At 40.9% G+C, this 21,334-nt stretch overlaps 1 protein-coding gene across 2 annotated transcripts in view; it reads right to left on the bottom strand.

The window, feature by feature from the left end:
- Nucleotides 1–17,153, bottom strand: part of galnt5 (polypeptide N-acetylgalactosaminyltransferase 5) — a 44,419-nt gene extending 27,266 nt beyond the window's left edge. Inside the window, exons 1-4 of one of the 2 annotated variants that reach the window (XM_089133037.1) lie at nucleotides 15,336–17,153; nucleotides 15,077–15,243; nucleotides 14,028–14,147; nucleotides 13,673–13,808 (exon numbers count right to left, since the gene is read on the bottom strand). In XM_089133037.1, coding sequence (XP_088989163.1) covers nucleotides 13,673–13,808; nucleotides 14,028–14,147; nucleotides 15,077–15,243; nucleotides 15,336–16,393 — 1,481 coding nt within the window. In that variant the 5' untranslated portion in view covers nucleotides 16,394–17,153. The remainder of the gene's footprint in view (nucleotides 1–13,672; nucleotides 13,809–14,027; nucleotides 14,148–15,076; nucleotides 15,244–15,335) is intronic. The other variant, XM_039647290.2, reaches the window with a different exon arrangement.
- Nucleotides 17,154–21,334: the final 4,181 nt, after the last annotated feature.

The following is a 21,334-nucleotide window of genomic DNA, read 5'->3' as shown; positions in this document are numbered from 1 at the left end:
GTCAGAAGCAAAGCATGCTGGGAACTAGAAATATTGTTGTAACTCATTCCATGAATGTGTGTATATGTGTGTGAACATGCATTCACATTTATATTGGAACATGTATGTGTAATATATAGACAATAAAGTACTTTGACTCTCGACACAATAAAGGATACAACTTTGTGAACATTACATGCAATGCTACTTTATACATATTCATTAATATATAGCCACACATGGTCAATGCACATATAGAGCTCAGGCAGCTGACGTCACGCAATCTAAACTCCGCCATTTTGGCAGGCAAATCAGGAGAGCGCCAGAGCGGCTGTAGCAGTGATAGCGGTTGAATGATTTAAAGTCTATTTAAAATTTAAAACCATAAAATTTCTAAATGACTTCGGGGGAATGTTTAAACTGTTGATTAACCCATTTAATCCCACCATAAAGATATAAAAGAATAATTGTACAATAGTGTCAGTAAAGATATTATCATTATCCCATAAAACACAATGTTTCACACACTTTCCATAAACAGTTTTCATTTTCTTTTTTTATTGATTATTTCAATGGACAATTAATGACACATCATTGGGATATTTTCATGTCTGGGAAAAATTTGGGAAAGTCAAAAAAGACTTGAAGAGACTCCCTTCACCAGTAATTAATTTTTCTATGACCCTCCAAAACGATTGTGAAAAAAGCATGACCCTCCCCGATAATTTATTGATTACTTCTGTACTGGTTTGCGCTTGGCAAAGATGTTCAGATAGCCTTTTTTTAATTTATTTTTTTACAACAAACAAACGACTAAACTCCTGCTTTCTCATCCTACTAAGGCTGTAACAATATACCAAAATTTAGTTCGTATCATGATTTTTTTATTTTAGATTTAAAAAAATAATAATAATTTTAAAAAAAAATCACGTTCCCTTTCGTAGTCACTCCGAGTTACGTCAGGAGTGACGGAGAATGGGGGTTTCGCATAGAAAGCCAATCCTCTTCGAGTATTTAATAACGAGCCAATGGCATGAAAATGCCTTGGGGCTGCGGAATTTGCATAGCGTAACGCCGCCCCACCCCGTGGGTATAAAAGGTGGAAGTGAACGGAACCGCAGTATGTTTTCGCTTCGGAGCCAAGAGACTTCTTCACTCCCAAAGCCAGTTTCACTGAGTACAACTCTTCGAGACGAGCGTCCTCTTCAGTGTTGGTGTGACGGCGGTACCCAGCGAGATTCTGCATTGCCTGCGATCTGAGCAGTGATCTGCCAGACTTTGTGCTTCTCCCTGGACGCCTCAGCGCTGAAAGAGTGAATTTCCTCCTCTCCATTGAAAGAGCTGCACGTGGCACGTCTTTTTAAAGATGGTTCGCCCGTGTTCTACTGGGTGCGGTCGATTCAAGTCATCTTCTGATGGTCACGATCGCTGCTTTGTGTGTCTGGGCATTCAGCATGCAGCAGCAGCGTTCGTGGATGACTCATGTTCCTTCTGTGGGAACATGACCATCTCTACACTGCGATCTAGACTCAAGGATCTGACAAAACTGAGAGTCCCCGCGTCCGCTACTCGTTCTGCTTCTTCCTCTAGAAGCTCTTCAATTCGCGGACAGGGTGATTTGTCGGTGACCGTGTGGAACAAACCCCCGACGCTAGCTCCTCGGGCCACACCCACCGCTCCAGTGTTAGAGCCAGCGAGCGCCGAATCGAATCAGGCGTCTGCCTCTTCGCAGGTACCGTCTGTTTCGTTCGGCGCTCCAGAGGATGATGCGATGTCGATCACAGCATCACAAGGCGGGCTTGAGTCCTCGGGAAGTGAGGATGCGGCTGCGTTGCCTCCTTCGGGAGCGCCAGCGTTGCCCGTGTCTGATCCCGAGATGACGGCCATGCTATCTCGGGCCGCCGTGAGTATCGGGTTAGAGTGGAACCCTCCGCCCTGCCCCGATCTCTCGCGGATGGATAATTGGTTTTTGGGTAAGGCTGCCGCCTCACGGCCACAGCCGACCCCAATTCCTTTTTTCCCCGAGCTGCATGCGGAACTGACGTGCACTTGGAAGGCTCCTTTGACCTCCCGAGAGCGCGCTTAAGCTTCCCCCGCCTTTCCTCCCCTCGACGGCGCGGTTGCCCGTGGGTACGCTGGGATGCCCCCAGTGGAGCGCTCTGTTGCGATGCTTCCTCCCGCGGTACTCCCAAGCACCCATCCAAAGCCTGTAGGTTCTCGTCGTCTATGGTGGCGCGTTCCTATAGAGCGGCGGGACAGGCAGCCTCCGCCCTGCATGCAATGAGCACTTTGCAGGTTTTCCAAGCCAAACTGCTCAGGGATATGCACGAGGGTGGGACTGACCAAACGGCTTTTAACAAGCGGCGAGCTGCCACCGACCTCGCTCTCCGGGCGACGAAAGTGGCCGCTCGCTCCGTTGGTCAGGTGATGGCCACTAGTGTGGTCCAGGAGCGCCATCTCTGGCTCAACCTGGCAGACACGCGGGATGCCGAGCGGACTCGTCTGCTTGATGCCCCCCTCTCCCAGGTAGGCCTTTTCGGCGGTGCAGTCGAGGACTTTGCACAGCAGTTCTCGACTGCCCAGAAGCAGATGGAGGCGATTAAGCACATCCTGCCCCGACGGCCAGCTGCCGCTTCCACCCAGCCGTCGGCTCAGACGCCTCCACCTGCTCGCCGCCAAGGACACCCTCCTGCAGCTCCCCTCCCTCCCACGCGGCCCCAGGACAGCGTCACAGCCCCCTCAGGCCGCGAGCCCCGCTAAACGCCAGGCGAAGCGGCGTTCCTGAGACGGGCTGGTCAGTGATGAGGTCGAGTTTTTCTCAGGAGGTGGTAGCAGGCCCCCTCCTTCCCCCGGTGGAGGGCCGGGGGAGAATCTTTTGTTCTCAGCTCCTCGCTGCTCACCCACGGGTGGGCAGCGCCCTGAGTTCGTTAAAGAAAGACTTCACATCATCACTGAGCACACAGACCGGAATGAGAGCGCACAACGTCCCAGTGCGTCGCCCCGCTCATTCCTCTCTGTCTCTGAGGGTAGAGAAGGGAGCATGTGTCGTCCCTCGACTACACCACTCCCCTCGCCCTCTATTAACAGACCCCCGGCAGAACAGACCCCCGTGGAACGCTGGTCCTTCCCTGGTCTCTTCTGTCGGGGAACGGGGTTCGACTGTGCACCCGCACGGGGTAACTCCTGTGCGCATGCCGGTTTCCCGGCCTTGCTGCCCTTCCAGGGGGACGTCTGTGTTCCCATGACCCCGCTGGTTCAGTTCCTGGGAGCTTGGCTAGAGCTCCCCGGCCTGTCCCGCTGGGTCATCGGAACAATCAGATTCGGCTACGCGATTCAGTTCGCACGGTCTCCTCCCCGTTTCAGGGGAGTTCGCTTCACTGTGATCGGTGGCAATGCCCCGGTCATGAGAGCGGAAATTGCGACCCTGCTGGCGAAGGGTGCAATCGAGATGGTCCCTCCAGCGAGATGAGGTCAGGGTTTTACAGCCCCTACTTCATCGTCCCCAAGAAGACCGGTAGGTTACGACCGATCCTGGATCTGCGCATTTTGAACCATACTCTTCATCGATTGCCGTTCAAAATGCTCACAGCCAAACGCATTTTCGAATGCGTCCGGCCTCAGGATTGATTTGCAGCGATCGACCTGAAGGATGCGTACTTTCATGTCTCCATTTTGCCTCGACACAGACCGTTTCTTCGGTTTGCTTTCGAGGGCCAGGCATATCAGTACACGGTTCTCCCATTCGGGTTAGCTCTGTCACCTCGCGTCTTCACGAAGATCGTTGAGGCAGCCCTTGTTCCCCTTCGCGAACACAGGGTTCACATCCTGAACTATCTCGACGATTGGCTGATCCTAGCACACTCTCGAGAACCGGTTTGCGGATACAGAAACCTGGTACTCCAGCACCTAGCCCATCTGGGCCTTTGGGTTAACCAGGAGAAGAGCAAACTTTGCCCCGTGCAAAGGATCTCTTTTCTCGGTATGTCATGACTCGGTCGCCATGTCCGCGCAGCTCACGAATGAGCGTGCGCACTCACTGCTGACTTGTCAACAGTTCGAGGGCAAGAGTGCGGTTCCACAGAAACTTTTTTAGAGGCTCCTGGGGCATATGGCATCCGCAGCCGTGGCAACGGCGCTCGGATTGCTTCATATGAGACCACTTCAGCTGTGGCTTCGCGCTCGAGTCCCGAGGTGGACATGACATCGCGGCTCGCTCCGAGTTCCTGTGACTCCAGCGTGCCGCCAGACCTTCTTCCCGTGGTCGAACCTCAGCTTTTTCTGGGCCGGAGTCCCTCTTCAGTGAGTTTCCAGGCATGTAGTTGTCTCCACAGATGCCTCTACCACGGATTGGGGTGCCATGTGCAATGGTCATGCAGCCGCGGGTTCCTGGACAGGACCCCAAGCGCCTCATGCACATCAATTGCCTCGAGCTGCTGGCAGTACGCCTGGCCCTGCACCGCTTTCGAGCACTGCTCAGAGGTCAACACCTACTTGTCCGTTCGGACAATACCGCTACGGTAGCGTATATCAACCATCAGGGTGGTTTCAAAAGTCCTCAAAAGTCATCAGGTTCCTGAGGGGAGCGCGCAGGTTAAATCCGCCTCGCCCTCCCCTCGTGCCCTCTTGGGACCTCTCAGTAGTTCTAAGTGCTCTGCAGAGGCTTCCCTTTGAGCCTTTGCAATCGGTAGAGTTAAAGTTTCTGTCCATGAAGACAGCACTCCTGGTTGCATTGGCCTCCATCCAAGAGGGTAGGGGACCTGCACGCATTCTCCGTTGACGAAGCGTGCCTGGAGTTCAGGCCGGCTTACTCTCACGTGATCTTGAGACCCCGGCCTGGATATGTGCCCAAGGTTCCTACCACTCCCTTCCGGGACCAGGTGGTGAACCTGCAAGCGCTGCCCCTGGAGGAGGCAGACCCAGCCTTGGCACTGCTCTGTCCGGTACGAGCACTGTGCACCTACGTTGACAGAACGCGGTGTTTCAGGACCTCAGACCAGCTCTTTGTCTGTCATGGGGGGAGCCAGAAGGGAAGGGCTCTCTCAAAGCAGTGGCTGTCTCACTGGATAGTGGACGCCATCGCTTTGGCTTACCAACAGCAAGGTCGACCGCGCCCCCTTGGTGTGACGGCCCACTCCACTCGGAGTATGGCTTCCTCTTGGGCTCTAGCGCATGGCGCCTCGCTAACAGACATTTGCAGAGCTGCAGGCTGGGCGACACCAAACACCTTCGCGAGATTCTATAATCTGCGAATAGAGCCGGTGTCCTCTCGCGTACTCGCTTCCGCCAGTACTGGACCCGCTTAGGTGTCTTCGCTTGCTCGCCATTCCACTCCTCAGACTGGATAAGTGCGATATTTCCTCAGTAGTCTTCCGTTGAAGCCTTGAGTCCTCCAGCACTTCTGATGCGGGCACCACTGCTTTTGCTCTGGATGCCGGCTAGGTGCCTCCGTGTGCACGGTTCCCTATGGTAACTGTCTCATGTGTATTATCCACTGTATGCCTCTCTGAGCATGTGTCTTCCCTCGGCAAGCCATCTGCCACTCCTTGAGTTAAGTTTCTAGCCACCCTTAGGTTGGTGCGCCAGTGATCTCCATATGTAGTCCCTAACACTCCTGACGTAACTCGGAGTGACTACGAAAGGGAACGTCTCGGTTACGGATGTAACCCTCGTTCCCTGAGTAGGGAACGGAGACGTTACGTCTCCTTGCCACTTCTGCTGTACCGCTGGGTAGACGCCGAGTTCAGTCTTGGCTCCTCAGCGAAGACATACTGCGGTTGCGTTCACTTCCTCCTTTTATACCAACGGGGTGGGGCGGAGTAAGCTATGCAAATTCCGCAGCCCCAAAGCATTTTCATGCCATTGGCTCGTTATTAAATACTCGAAGAGGATTGGCTTTCTATGCAAAACCCCCATTCTCCGTCACTCCTGACATAACGTCTCCGTTCCCTACTCAGGGAACGAGGGTTGCATCCGTAACCGAGACGTTTTTGATGCTGATGCATGGTGCGTTCATGTAACAAGGGTGGCGGTCCAAAGTATCTAAAAGCTGCCACAAAGAACCGGCAAAGGTGATTATGAATGTCAAATATAGCAAGGAGACATTTGAATTGTTTATTATTAAACAAGGTTTTTCTGTGTCAGTGTGTCGTCTTCAAGATATGAAGTTGATGATGCTGACTCGCGATCTTCACAGTAACACACCAGAGAGAAATGCACATTTCATATGGATTATTACATAAGCATGCAGAGATCATGTTTTTCATTTTTAAATGTTGTGTTTTAAAAGTAGACATCACGCTTTCTATACATTTATAAGGTTTGTGAGGCAAGTAGTCTAGCAACATTTACGGTGAGTTTCGGTTTATTTATGAGAGTCCAGTTAACGTGCCGGCATCTCTGTTTCTATTCTATCATCTTCTACATTTATGTCTTATTTATTTAATCAAGGCAATTGGTTGATGAAACATTAATTAAAATTAGATACAATTGTATAAGATACAATTACTTTAAAGAAAGGCTGTGCTTTCTGAAGTCTGTGAAAGTTTTAGTCACTTTCAAAGCGGTCTATAATGGAGAACTGTCATATCCGTTACATTGTTTTTTATTCCCCCCTCATAAATGCGAGCACAAAAAATAAAATAAATAAAAATATTGTATGTTCTGTGTAGGCTGACTCTTCTTCCTCCTACTTTCAGGAAAGCTATCAGTTCCTTTATCAATACACATTAAAAGCACCCCGGGGGCATTATAGATCTGTTATGTTTAATCTATTAAGTTTTGTTATGTAGAAGTCTATGTATTTTTGAATTAAAGTGTGCTGTAAACTAGAGTTGGGGTACTCGAACTCGGACTCGAGTCCGGACTCGAGTCCAATTTTGAATGAACTCGAACTTGTCACACACTCGGATGAATTTGTACTCGGACTTGACACGGACTCGGACATTTTAGACTCGGAAAAATGTCCGAGTCCAGTCGAGTCCGGGCACTGGAGGACACATTATTCAAAAATGAAATGAAACTACTTGTGCTGTGTCTGCGTTGAGGATTGTAGCCAATCACAGACATGTATATTAAGCGCAGGAACGCAGTGGCAAATCAGAGGCATTTTAGAGTCAACATGCAGAGAATTCGCTCCAAATGTATGTTCAGAATCAGCACGAGCTTTATCCTTTTGCAAATCCCCTCATAAACAAAGTCTAGACACAATATAAATGAGAGATTCAATGTGCAGTGCAGATAACTTCAGTGTTTATGACGAGAGTTTTTGAGAGAGTGCAGAACGCGGTAAGTGATGCCTTAAAGGGGACATATCATGCAAAATCCACTTTTTTAGACCTTAAATGCATTTTGTTGTATATTTGGAGTGTTTATAAGTACAGAAAAGATGAAATTATTCTCTTCAGGTGATTCGTTTATATCTTTATATTCTGTTTTGGTCATATTTTTCAACCTGTTCAGATTTTTCTGTTCTCTATGACGTTTTTTGAGCAAGTGCGTCACCGTATTTGCAGCGGAACTGCCAAATAAGGATATTGACTACCGGTCCAACACTTCGAGCAATCCGCCATTATTATTTCTCGCTCCGATTTTGTAGTCCGAGCTCAATGATGCAGAAGTTACGAGAGGGCAAGTTAAAATGTTCGTTTATAAAAATAAGCTGTAAATATCGTTAATAAAAATAAAGTACTTTACTTTCTTAAAACACATGGTGGTCATGGTTTAGCAGTACCTTTGTCTTTCTTTGTTTTTGTTTTGAAGTAACGTTACACATCTGCAGTATTATTAGCCGCGTTTCCACTGCCGGGCCAGGGCCGGGCCGTGCTAGTGCGTGCCAGGGCCAGTTGCGTTTCCACTGTCACTTCCGGGGCTTGATCGGGGCTTCCTCAGGGCCAACGGCCAGGATTTCTGGCCCGTCGAATACCTTGGGCCAGAGGGGGCCAGCTCGGGCTAGAGGCGTGCTCAAGGTAAAAGGCGGAGTTTATCGGTGTCATGGAACGTTATGATCTGAAGCAAGATGCACAGGGGTGTCCATGTTTAACCGATTAACCGTTTTAAATTGCATAACATTTTAATTTGAACTGTAGGCCTATGCCAAATGCTGTGCAAAAATATATAGGCTATATGTAGGCTACATATCGACGAATTTTTAGATATTTGTTTGATTTTTTTGCCCCCTAAACATTTAAAATATTTGAAAAATTAATATGAAAAAAATATATATTTTTCTGGTTTTCTGAGGCCAAATTAGAACCTGGAAATGATATTTTCCCTGCAGTGCTGAATGAGAAGAGCCGTACAGCCTACAGAAAGGTGATTTATAGGCTATAATAAATGTGTCTGATAATAAAATAATATAAATAACGAGGCATTAATTGTTTATTAATAAACAATTTTTTTTCTAATTTTTTTTTCTATTTTTTTTCTATTTGTTTTCTAAATCATTTTCGGCTAAAAATCTCCATCTCCGGATGCACATTTAGAGAGAAATTAATTAGCTACATAATTACATAGTCAGAAGATATTGGCTTTCGATTCGAATTTGTTCGTTTTAAATTGGACATTTAAAGCTTTAATCTACAAAGGATATAACCCCTGTAGACTAAAGCTTTAAATGTCCAATTTAAAACGAACAAATTCGAATGCGGTGGCTGTTTCAGGTCTCGCGCTTCAGTTCACGGAGATCATGAAGCGCGCCTTGATTAATTGTTAAAGCACAACGTTTTCTTGTTATTGTGAGTTTACGCAAATAAATGTATTTGCGAATAATGTATTATTATTTTCTGTATGACCAGAAATGAAAGAGTATTTTAAGTTGTTTCCACTGAAAGAAATGCAATGAAACTGCAAGTATTCACATGGGCGTCTCGCAGCCATCAGTGCGTGCTCCACACACACTGGATATGCGTCAAAAATATTGTGTTTATTTGTGCTCTATCTTTTTTGGATAAAGGCGTCTTCTACATATGCAGCCTAATAAAATGTTACAATAATGATGATGGTTATTATATTATTATTTGCAGACAAGGAGTTTTTGACGTGAAATGGACGTTTTGCTTATTTTCAATTGGCAATTTCAGTTTGAAGGGTGATGGAAATGCGGCTTTAACTGCTCCGTACTTGCTGCGTTTTATTTCTATAAATTAATTTCGTTTCAAATTGGGTCCAATCAGTTATTAAAGGTGTTAAAAATTAACTCTGTATCTCGAGGTTGCGGCACGCACACTATGGTTAACCTGAGTATTAAAGGAGCAATGTGTGACTTTTAGCGACATCTAGTGGTTCGGTTGCGAGTTTGCACCAGGTTTGCACTAAGGGCTCAGCCCACTGCTCACCCCTCCCTTTCGAAGAAGCTACGGTTGCTAAAACGGGACAAACATCTCGTCGGCTGAGACAGCAGAGAATAGCCAGAGTAAGCCAAGAGTGTGTAACATTGTCACTGTTTCTGTACCACAGTCCATTATAAACCACATCATGAATACTGTCTGTTTACAAAGCCATAGTCAGGTGATCAAGGGTTTTAATATATAATTTAATAAAATAATAATCAGCTGATTGTCTCACAAACGTAACCAGCAGCACATTTCTCCACACATACTGTAGCAAACCCATAATACAGCGAGGGAGCAGCTATATATTTTTTCTAACAGGGTAGTAATAGTTTAGCTGGCTAATATGAGCTGTTACTGTGGCTGAGCTGGGACGCGTCTGCATGAGTCCAAAGGTCGGAAGTGCGCGCGCTGTTACAATCATGTCATCTCCGCATCCCATAGATACTATTTACTACACACAATAGGCTTTTTTTCTCTGATTTTTAAAATTCTTCGCGATCGACTTTAGTGATAAAAGACTTTAGTAAAAGTCTCTATCGACGGGTTAGTGATTCCTGTAACGTACTGTTTTACGGTCAATGAGATGAATACTAATCATCAGCTGTCTCACGAACGTAACAGCACATCTATCCCCAACATAACAAACCCATAACACAGCGAGGGAGAACTAAGTTACATGAAACAATCCCAACTACATATTTTACACCACTCACAAGGGAAAAGTCACTACTCACGGAGTGTAAGGCTAGCTTCCAGCTTTCCGCTACTTCTCTTTCAAGGTAGTGATGAAACGCGTTCTGTAGCGCTGTTTGTTCGCGTTCGGCTACGGTAGGAATATGACGTCACAACATGGCGACCTTCATAGAAGGGGATTCCCTCGGTTATGGAGCTATTAATGTCTCATTCTAAGGTAATAAAAACATTACGGCTAATTAAGTAAGTTCTTTATACACCACTGAAAACATAGTTATGGATGTCATATTGCATTTCTGTTAATAGATACTCAACTTTGTTACACATTGCACCTTTAACCGATGGGCCTCGGTTAACGGTTAATGAAAAACTTGAAAACGTGCCCGCAGCCCTACTTGTTATATCGTGCAAAAAATCGCTGCTTGAAATAGAGAATCGCCTGTACTGGTCTCGGGACACTATTGCAGCCTCCACGGCAGGTGAGTTAATATACATGCTATCTTCCTAATTTAAAAAACAAATTAATTCATAATACCCGCTGAAATGGGTTGGGTTTTATGACGTTTGATCCAGAAAGGCGTGTTAGGGGTGGGGTTTGGGGCAGCGCTGTGGGGCTACTGGCCCGGCAGTGGAAATGCAAGCCCGGTGCTTGAGGCCCGAGGCCACTAGCTCGGCTCGGCTCGCTGTTAGCTCTGGCCCAGCCCTAGCCCGGCAGTGGAAACGCGGCTATTGTTCTTGAGTTTCATCAATGGTCATTTAGCTGTGTTGTTTTCTGATGCTTTTCTAAACGAATCATATTGTCAATACAGATTTTTTTGTGGTAAGATGAAGAAGTGGTTGTTCTGCAGGTTCGTCGTCGTCGTCTTTATCAACTAGCTCGCTCTGGCTCGAATATGTAAGGCTTGATGGACAAGTCTTCTGTTGTTGACATTTTTAAAGTGTGAATAAAAATGTTCTTTGAAGGTATTGTATATAATCGTATATCTCTAATCAAACTACAATAATGGCCGAACGTGGGGAGTTGAACTGACCGTGAACTCATCGACCTGGAGAGCGGGCGGGGTGTAAAGCATCTCCTTTTTATTTAAAGGGGACGCATTGAAAGGGGTCGCTCAAAGACGCACATCAGAAAAGGGGTAGAAAAGGGGCCTGTGGAGCTATAACAATGAGGAATTCAGACCCAAGCATTGCAGTTATGTTTTATATAGACCACAACAGTATGATTTATATGTAAAAATGAATTATTTAAAAGCATGATATGTACCCTTTAAAGGGAGCGCAATTGACAATCTAAATAATAATTTTGTTTTTCATGCTTCTAGGGCACCAGTGGTTCCATTCACAATGTAAATCAAAAACAGTGATAAATTTAATTGTGGGAGTGACAACATTCCTATTACATTAAAAGAATTCAAGGTGCTTACTAAGGCAATACCTGCAGGTGTACAGATGCTGTTCCAAAGCAGTGCATGTACATCCACACTCTCCATCTGTCCTACTAGACCTGAAAATACTTATGTTGGCAATATCTGTTTCTGTGGGTTAAAGCCTAACAATTATAAAATTAGATCATTATTTTTAAGAGAGATTATTTCTACGCCTTATGTTATTTTCTACTGGAACAGTTTTTTTAGTAATGTAAATTGGACTAAAGTTTGGGCATTACCTCAAAAATTCCTCCTTACAAACAAAGTTAAAGAAATCTCTTATAAATTAATTCACAGAGTTTATCCTACAAAAATATTTCTACAAAAATTTAAAATTAATATTGACTTAAAATGTTCTTTCTGTGAATGCTCCACTGAAACGACCTCTCATTTGTTTTGGTCTTGCCATTATACCCAGCTTTTTTGGAACAATGTAGAGATTTTCATTGCTAATAATATTTTAAAAACATTTAAATTGTCTTACAAATATGTGATTGTGGGCTATTATATTGAGGATCACTCAGGATGTCGGTTTTATTATACATTTTATTTTTATGTAAATTTCACATTCATAAATGCAAGTTTACAAATAGCAGACCTCTTTTTATGGTACTTGAAAAAGAGATCAAAATGTATGTAGATGTGATGTCAAAATCTAAAAATAGTAAAGCAATTAAAGTGATTAATATATGCTCATCCTTGAACATTTTCACATAATATAATATCATTTCACATATATAATAGTTTCACAAATATAATTAATGATGCTGATATATAAAGTATACTCTATGTATTTATATTGCATTAGAATACGCTTTGGAATTGATAAATGTATAATGTATATCTGTTGGTAAACTGATATTTATGTACCCTCTCATTCTTTTTATTTTTTATTTTAATTTTTTTTTTTTCTGTTCTTGTTGAGGCATGTGAAATATGTTGTATGAGAAATTACAATGTACATGCTACTTGATGTTCACAATAAAGCATAAAAAAAATAAAATAAAAAAAAAGTCCTGTGAGTCATGAAATTGTGATGATTGACAGTAACCATAGCAACGTGAGAACGTGATAAACATAGCAACATTTTGGCGACTAATAATTGTATGATTTTTGTTACATTTACACTTTAGTCATATGTTTACATAGACCTTTCAGAATCTCCAAAATGTATTTTTTTTCTTTTTTTTATATTAATAGGAAGGAGCATAAAAACATTGTTTCTATTCAGTACTGGACTGAAAAAGCTTTTTCACATTACAGATGTTTAATGGCCTAGTCCACAAGACAAAATACAAAACAAATTACTTGATTTTAATATTACCTGAATGATCCACAACTGTTTTTTTTTAAATGGTTGTTCATGAGGAAAAATACTCCAGCTCCGGCACATTCATCTGAGATCCATCTTTTCGCACTGGAGACAAGTGAGGGACTCATACACAATCATTACAAACCCTACATATATTTAGTGATGTTCAAGAAGGAAGCATCCGTTAATGATGGATCATGGAACTGGATGTAAATTGGTGTAAATTGTAATTAATTAATTTAGTCCTGCCCTTCAGAGGCTAAAAAAAGATATTAGCATGTAAGACAAAATAATAAAAATGTAAACATCACCATCATCTTGCTCAAAACTATACCCCTGGTTCTTAATGCATCGTGTTGCATTGTTGAGCATTAACTTGCAAATATCTTTTTCTCTTTGCTCCTCAATATATTTTTCAATATATTTTGTGGAGCGAGATCGGAATGGCTTGTCAGACGTAGCAACAGTAACTAAGAGGGGCGGGTCTTTGTGAAAGGTCAATTTCAAATCATTTAAATCTTTGTGGACTCGGCCGGACTCGACTCGGATGTTAAGGACTCGGACTCAAGTCCGACTCGGCCCTCTTTGGACTCGGACTCGATTGTTAAGGACTCGGACCCAACACTACTGTAAACTCTGTTGCCTTGAAACTAAAGCTGCCGCCATTCATTCACATCCCGGTCCCTGACTGCCTTGCCTGCCAATATGACGGTTTATACAGGTCATGTGACGTCCGGAGCTCTATTGCAGTGTATTGAAAAATATAAGCACTATTTCCCATACATGGAAATGTAGAATGTAATATATTGCATTATATTTTGCAGTATATTCCCATTTATTTTTGTTCCGTAAGGGGAGCTCAACAGTTATTTGAGCTCTTGAGTTATTTGAGCTCAACAGTTATTTCAGCAAGACTGAATATACTTCATTACCTCATGTCCTTATCGCTGATGACCTCAATAACAGGACAGACCACTTTTTTGCGGTCCATGTAAACTCTTTCTAACAGTGGCTCCAGCCACCCCACGTTACACTCAATATGAGAGTCCAGGAATGTCAACACTTCACCTGCAGATGAAACAACATATGTTGAAACAATCATTACAGCCAAACACAAAAACAACATTCATTGTTCATAGCAGAGATACCAGCTGTCTATGCCCTGTATCCCAATTTCCAAACCAATTAAATTAAGCACAAATCCAAGGACAGTCCTTCCCTACGCATTTTGCTACTGTATGGATTAAAGCTTTCTCAGTAAAATGAATTAATGCGAGTGTACAGTACCTGTAGCAGCACTGGCCCCTGCAATCCTGGCTCTGATGAGGCCTTGTCTCTCTTTCAGACGGATGATTTTTACTTTAGGGAACTTAGCCATATAAACATCCAGCTGCTCCTTCAGGTAGTCTAGAACACAAAACAAAATCACTCATAGAGAAACAAAACCACAGAAAGGTGAGGACTAACATATCTTCAGTTACTTCTTTAATTAGAGGTACTTTTGAGACGACTGAGACGATGAGACGACTCAACGCCTGTGATGAGACGACTCAACGCCTGCGATATGTTATGGCGCCGTTTGATTCATAAACAATATTTATATTTAATATTTATATTTAAACAATATGAATGTAAGCCAGAGGAGAACTGGCCCCCGACTGAGCCTGGGTTCTCCCAAGGTTTTTTCTCCATCCAATCTGATGGAGTTTGGTTCCTTGCCACTGTCGCCTTGCTTTTGGCTTGCTTTGAGCTTGCTCAGTTGGGGTTATTTAGCGTTTAGCAATGTTGTTGATCTGTGTTGTGCTACTTTCATGTTATCACTGTGAAGCTGCTTTGATACAATCTGTATTGTGAAAAGCGCTATATAAATAAATGTGACTTGACTTGACTTACTTTTAAGACTTTTAAGACAATTTAAAAGCAAAAATGCTTAATTTTAAAGAACAGTTTACAACATAATTCTTTAAGTCAGAGGCTTTTACTAACGTTTTATTCAATGATTAAATCCATGCTTATATTTTTTTATTCCTGGACTTTTGATGTTTTGGCATAGATTAAGCATTGTTAAGTTAAACTTGTCAAGATTTTAAGAAGTCAAATGAGTTATTTATTTAAGAAGTAAACGGTTATTCTATGGATGACTGTGACACAAGCCTGTTTTGTATCACGTATTTAGTGCTGATGACTTGTGAGTTTGGATCACCCAAAATGGAGCTAACACTATGTGTGAGGTCTAAAGCTTTTAACTATTAGACATAAACCCAGTCACTGATCTCACATAATTCAAATCATTTCTTTAAAATGCAAGTAAATCAGCACAGAATTGTCCCTCAGACCTTTGGTGCTGGAGTCGTCCACCAAAATGATCTCCTTCAGCAGATGTGGAGGAGACCTGTTGAGCACACTGTGCACTGAGCGTAGCAGAGTTGACCACACCTCATCCACAAAGCAAAAGATCACGCTGGTGTCGGGCAAGTCATCATGAACAAGATTTTCTGAACATCTAAACAATACAGGTTATGGAGAAGTTACACATCAGTGCTACATCCACTTAGAATTACCTCTTCAAATACAACAAAAATGGCTCAAACTCACGTTTGGGGTCTGGTGTCTGGAATGGCTCTATCTATTGGTATCTGTTCACTCAGGAATACATTAAAATATCCTTCACTCCAGCGTCTTCGACTCTCCAGTTCTTTATCTCTGGGAACACTTGCAGGCTGTCCAAACTGTCCCACGGCCTGTGGATTTCTGGGCAAGTCTGTCACATCTAGAGCCATAACCTTGTGAAGCTCTCCTGACCTCCTCACTCGCACACTAGGAGAGTGTGCTGTTTCTACTGTTTTTTTAGTAATAACTGGTTTAGTTTTGTTGAAAATATCAGCATGTTTCTCTCTATTGTCAATAATATTTGTCGGTTTATCAGTCTTTGTTGGTTTGAGAAAATCCTTACTAAAGTTATTTTGTAAACCTGAATCTACATATACTTTATTATGTGACATTACAAGTGTGTCATTGGTATGATTTACTTTCTCCACAGTGTTTTCTTTGAGTGCAGGAGAATATATTTTCTCTTGGACAGCAGGCAGTGCTTTAGTAATTAAAGGTGCTTTAACATCTAGATTTGTTTCCGTCTGTCCAACAGCAGCATTTATTTTGTTCATCTTTGCAGATATGCTGTTCACTTTGCCGTTAATTTCAGTTTTTGGAGGGATGCTAATAATTGTTCCTTTCACAGGTGATTTCACAGTTAGATTCACTTTGGTTTGATTAATTACCTCGTTTTGTTCCACAAAAGACTTGTCAGCCATTAACATTGAATTCAAATGTTTATTGTTGTTTAGCAGACCTTGGGGTTCTGTACTGAACTTTGGCCACTTTCTATAAATCTCATTAACTTTCTTTCCAAAACCTTTTCTGTTTTTTAAAAACTCCCCCTTTTCTACATTTACTTTAGGATGTTTAAAGGCATTATCTACATTGTTTTTACTCCTACCCTGTTTTAGTACAATCTCTTTCTCTTTGAGAACCTGATTCACATCATTGAAGGATATCCTAAGTGCTGCGATATCAAAGAGGAGCCAGAGTACAGATGCGACAAACACAAACGCTAGGACTCTCCCACTGCCTCTAAAATAATTTCTAAACTTCATTTTTTAAATGTTCACACTTAGTGCAGTACTGACTGACTCCACATTCTTAAACTGATGTGACTACCTGAAATATGTACGCAACTGAACTAGAAACAGATAGGCTAGAATATGTTCTAGGCCATCATGGAACAAAAGGAATCAATTGGAAATCAAAAGTTCAATTTCGAAACAAAATCTTAACAGCAGAGGAGCCGCAAAAGTTAGCAGAATTCAAATGAAATAACTCTGTCACAACAGTTACGGTCGTTATTCAAGCTATCGCGATAATAGAAACGGGATTTGATTGTGGTTTACCTGGGCATACAGACGATGTTTATTCCACGTGTGACTGGTAGGCTAGTGTAAATAGACAAACAATTTAAGATTTTTGATAAACACCAAGTGTGTGAACGTAGCCATGGAGGGGTAGGTACTTCACTGAACATCCTGAACTCAAGAACGACTGCGTGGCAAAATTTCTGTAGGCTATGACCTAAAAATCTGTTGTCCTGGCAAACTTCCGCAGTTTTCCACTGAAAGACATTAGATCCAGAATAAATCCATTTTAGATATTTCGTTTCAAACAACGTTGAGATAGTCGCGTGAATCTTTCAATTGAGATCGTCGTTGCAAAGTTTGTCATCACACAGGTGCTGCTCCGGTCTTCTCAAATTAATGTTTTCTGCACTCGTTTCGATTTTCTAAAGGTTTGTTTCGACAAGTATCTGGTGCCACTTCTAAGCACACGTACACAAACGTTCCACTGGGTTAAGGACATCCTCCTTTAAGCCCGTAGTTCCTGCTGGTGTCCAGCACATCAGACCTGCCCTGTTTTAGCCTACACAGGCTAAAAACACATGTGTCGACGTGTCAATACACAGCGATATTTTGGACGCACTAAAAAATTAAATCCTGTTCAGGGTGTGGTACGAGTTAGACATCTGTTTGTTAGTCAATACACTCGTTTAAAACATAAAATATTATCTCACTAGCCTATAGTTGGCATTTTGATTACGATCAATAGCATGGTTGAAGTAACTTACTTGGTGAGTGCACACACCTACTTTCTCCATAGCCTAATGACAATTTTACACATATTAGAATAATAATACGGGGATGTAAAACGATGTCCTTTAAAATGAAATATAAATCTTATAGGCCTATTTTAACTTGACTATTTGTGTATTGTACAAATAGTCTATTTGTGTATTATTTGTGTATTATCTCAACCAACTTAATGAGGTGAATGCTTTTTAGCATTAAGTAGGCTATGCTGCATTAAGTAAAATTAATAAATAAAAAAATAGTTTTCTAATTAACCATGATTCATTCACTATTTCCTGTTTATATTTGTGTATAAAACAAATTTCAAGCATTAGAAAAATTAGAAAAATTCTTTTTATTTATTATTTTTACTTTTTAAATTTTATTTACATTTTATTTTTAAATTTTATTTTACATTTTATTTTTATTCTTTATTATTATTTCAAGACCAAGAGAACTATAAATTCAGTCAAGTTCGTCCCAAACTTTTGATTCAATGTAAATACCACTTGCCCTGCACCATGGATGGGAATTCAGTTTCATAGTATATTTCAAAGTATCACACTACACTATGACTATGGTACCTTGTACCATGGTACTGCCAAAGTATTTTTTTTTTAAGAGTAGGTGAGGGATTAATATTAACGTGGTTATAATTTATATCTGCGTATGCTCATCTGAAACACTGAAATTTTTAAAAGCTGCTATTTAGATCAAATCTGGTCTAACCTGTTTTGTTGCAAGAGAAAACCTGAAAGCCTATTGTTCATCTAGAATAAACTATTGGTTTTGAAATAAATACAGCACAGTATTATTACACTCACAACACACCTTTAAGGAGAAACATACGAATGCTTAGTGTCATTAGTTAATGTATTAACATGAAAACAATGAGCAATACATTTGTTACTAGTTAATCTTTGTTAATGTTATTTAATAAAAATACAGCTGTTTGTTGTTACAATACAATTGTTTGTTCATATTAGTTCACAGTACATTGACTAATGTTAACAACCTTTGATTTAAATAATGTATTCGTAAATGTTGAAATTAATAGATAGTAAATGATTAGTAAATGCTGTAGAAGTATCATTTATACACATTAACTAGTAGGTTGTTAACTAATGAACCTTATTGTAAAGTGATACTGAGACTAGATAATATAAAAACAAAAAGTAGATAATATTAAATTAAATTAATATTAAAGATGAAAAAGGTCAAGCTGCCAATAAAGGAAAACAGAATACAGTATAGCAAACGGTTGAAAAACTCCAAATTCCAAATCCCCAAATTCATGCTATTTTTATAGATAAACTCTTAAACTTGTTTAAAAAAAAAAAAGATAAAAATTGTACATGAATTTTGACCGGTGGCTTAAATAACCGGAGAGAATGTTGTTTATATGTTACCTGTTTATTCCAAATGAGTATTAGAAGATGTAATTACTGTGCTTGAACATGTTATAAAAGAACCCTGTAAAATGCAGACCTTAATTGAGATATTTTCAGACCCCAAAAAAGTGACTCTGGCATGTCTTGAGTTGAGCGGAACAATCGTGCAATATGTCTTTATAACATGCTAATTAGGGATTTGAAATTAAAATTACAACAGTTGGTCTTTGATTTGCATAGGTCATGTTTAGCTAATGTGTCTCTTGTTAAACCGACAGCCAGCATGACTATGGTTAAATCTGACCCAGTGACATTTCATGTTTCAAATTATGCACAATGTGTGAATTAAATTAATTAGAGAATTCATTAAGAAATATGGCTCATGGAAACGACTGTAATATTTAGTTATGTGAGGTCATTTTCTTTCATTGTTGGAGATAATTTGTTTCATAACATTTCCTGCTGTACTATCTGCCCATGTTAACTATGATGTATGCAATTTGTTAGGGCTTTAATTAATTTTGATTACATTTTATACTAAATGTTCAGCTTGTTTGGAGAGATGGCTCCCATTGAGAAAACCTTTCAAACAATTAATTTGAAATCAATTGCTTCCTTTTTCACCCCCTTTAACTAGTATGGCACCGTGTGGGAAAGGATGCTATTTCCTGCAGCTGTGATTAGCTGTAAATAGGCGTAATGAGTAATCATCTCCACCTCTGCTACCGCAGCAGTCAAATAAATGAATTGGACTGTTGTAATGGTTGTTGTTAGTTGTCTACCCATCCTCACACCGCAGCACTCTTTTTAATTAGTCCTGGATTGCAATGTTTGGGCCTGAGATGGTGCATCTATTATGTCCAGCACTATAGCCTTTAAACAGGACCTAGCCTTAAATATGTAAATCTCTCTTTTGTAGGCAGAGACAAACCCAGCCCATCAGTTTCTGCCAATCAGCTTGAGTGACAGAGGAAGAAAGTAAAACAATAAAAAAAAAATAATAATAATAAAAAATAGTTTAATTATGTCGTATAAGATGTCATTCAATGTTATAAATTAACTTGCTCTAGGGTGCAATATCCCCCCACCCCCCGAAATTGATTTTAATTTTGATAACATGAAAACAGCATGGCATAAATTGATATACAAATGCTTCTATTAAAATCATTGTGTTATAAATTCTCAAAACAATTATTAAAATCTATTTACCTATATAATGTATATCACAGGTATACTCAACAGAGATAAGTAAAGCACACTTTTTTAATGTTCATTTATATGTGTCAAGGCAAAATTTGATGTAATCACTGTTTTATCCATCAAAATCACTTTAATGCTCATACAAAAACACTTATCCATGAGACAGAAAATCAGGACTAAAGATATAATATAAATACCTTATTATGCGATATAAAATGTTAGATAACAGGTTAGAAACATAATTTATCATGAGCCCTGGTAATTTCTGATAAATAAAGCTAGATAAAGCTGTGTTTAAATTAGAGAGGAGACTCTGCAGGGAAGTGGGGAGATTCATTCCTTAATCAGCTGTTCTGTCACTAGATGGCAGCTTAGTTCATTTAATAACAGGTAAATATAAACGTTCCCAGTGTACCCGAAATTTGGTGCTAAGAAATGATTACATTAAGGTGCGTCACTAGGGTGACCACCTGCTAATAAGCCCAAGGGGGTATGTTTCTGAGGGACAATGTGGGACACTGCTTGGCGCGGCGGTGCCCCCATCCCACGGGCAGATTCTGATAGTGGTTTACCCCTAGAATTGTTACTATTGCCTTACTGTTTGTACATGAATAATTGTTCAAAAAAAAAAAAAAAGAAAAAAAAGCATACCTTAGCACATACATTAATAATGCCCTATTCCCTAAACATGTGTAATTGCTGATATATGCTCATGAATAGGCCAACCAATGTGTATTTTTTTTCTAAATAAAATGAATATTTTGAACATTCAATGAATTGACAGATGCACTTCCACTTACGATTTACTTTAGCTATTTAATTTTATTTATTTTTCATTACAATTAATTCACTTTAAATAAATAAAAATATAAAATTATAGGATTAACAGGAATTATAGTTCCTCAACACCACAGGAACAGTTTTAAAAAAAGTCGAAAAAAGTCTAAACTCACAACTCCAGTGAATTGGGCTTCAAACACTGTGCGCGCACGCGCTACGCGGGACGGGTGGTCACCCTATGCGTCACTAGAACCCTTTTACTGGGCACAAGCCTATTACTTTTGAATATAATTACTTATATTAATACCTATAAATATGTATAATATAAATCTATGACAATGGAGCAGTACACCTACTTGAAAATATGTTTTTGCTGTTTAGAACACAAAAGAAGTTTTTTTAGGACAGCAGCACTGGGCAGAAGTGAGGGCAGATGAAGTCAGTTCAGTGTTGATTCAGTTCTGTTATTAAGATAATAAATTATTAAATTAGTTAATTTCAAGCAGTTCTGAAAAAAAAATAAAAATAAATAAATGTGGCAGCGTCC

The sequence above is a fragment of the Pimephales promelas genome, chromosome 7 (genome assembly GCF_988280905.1).
Source record: "Pimephales promelas chromosome 7, fPimPro1.hap1.1, whole genome shotgun sequence".
Taxonomy (NCBI): domain Eukaryota; kingdom Metazoa; phylum Chordata; class Actinopteri; order Cypriniformes; family Leuciscidae; genus Pimephales; species Pimephales promelas.
This window is presented reverse-complemented; position numbering and strand designations above follow the sequence as displayed.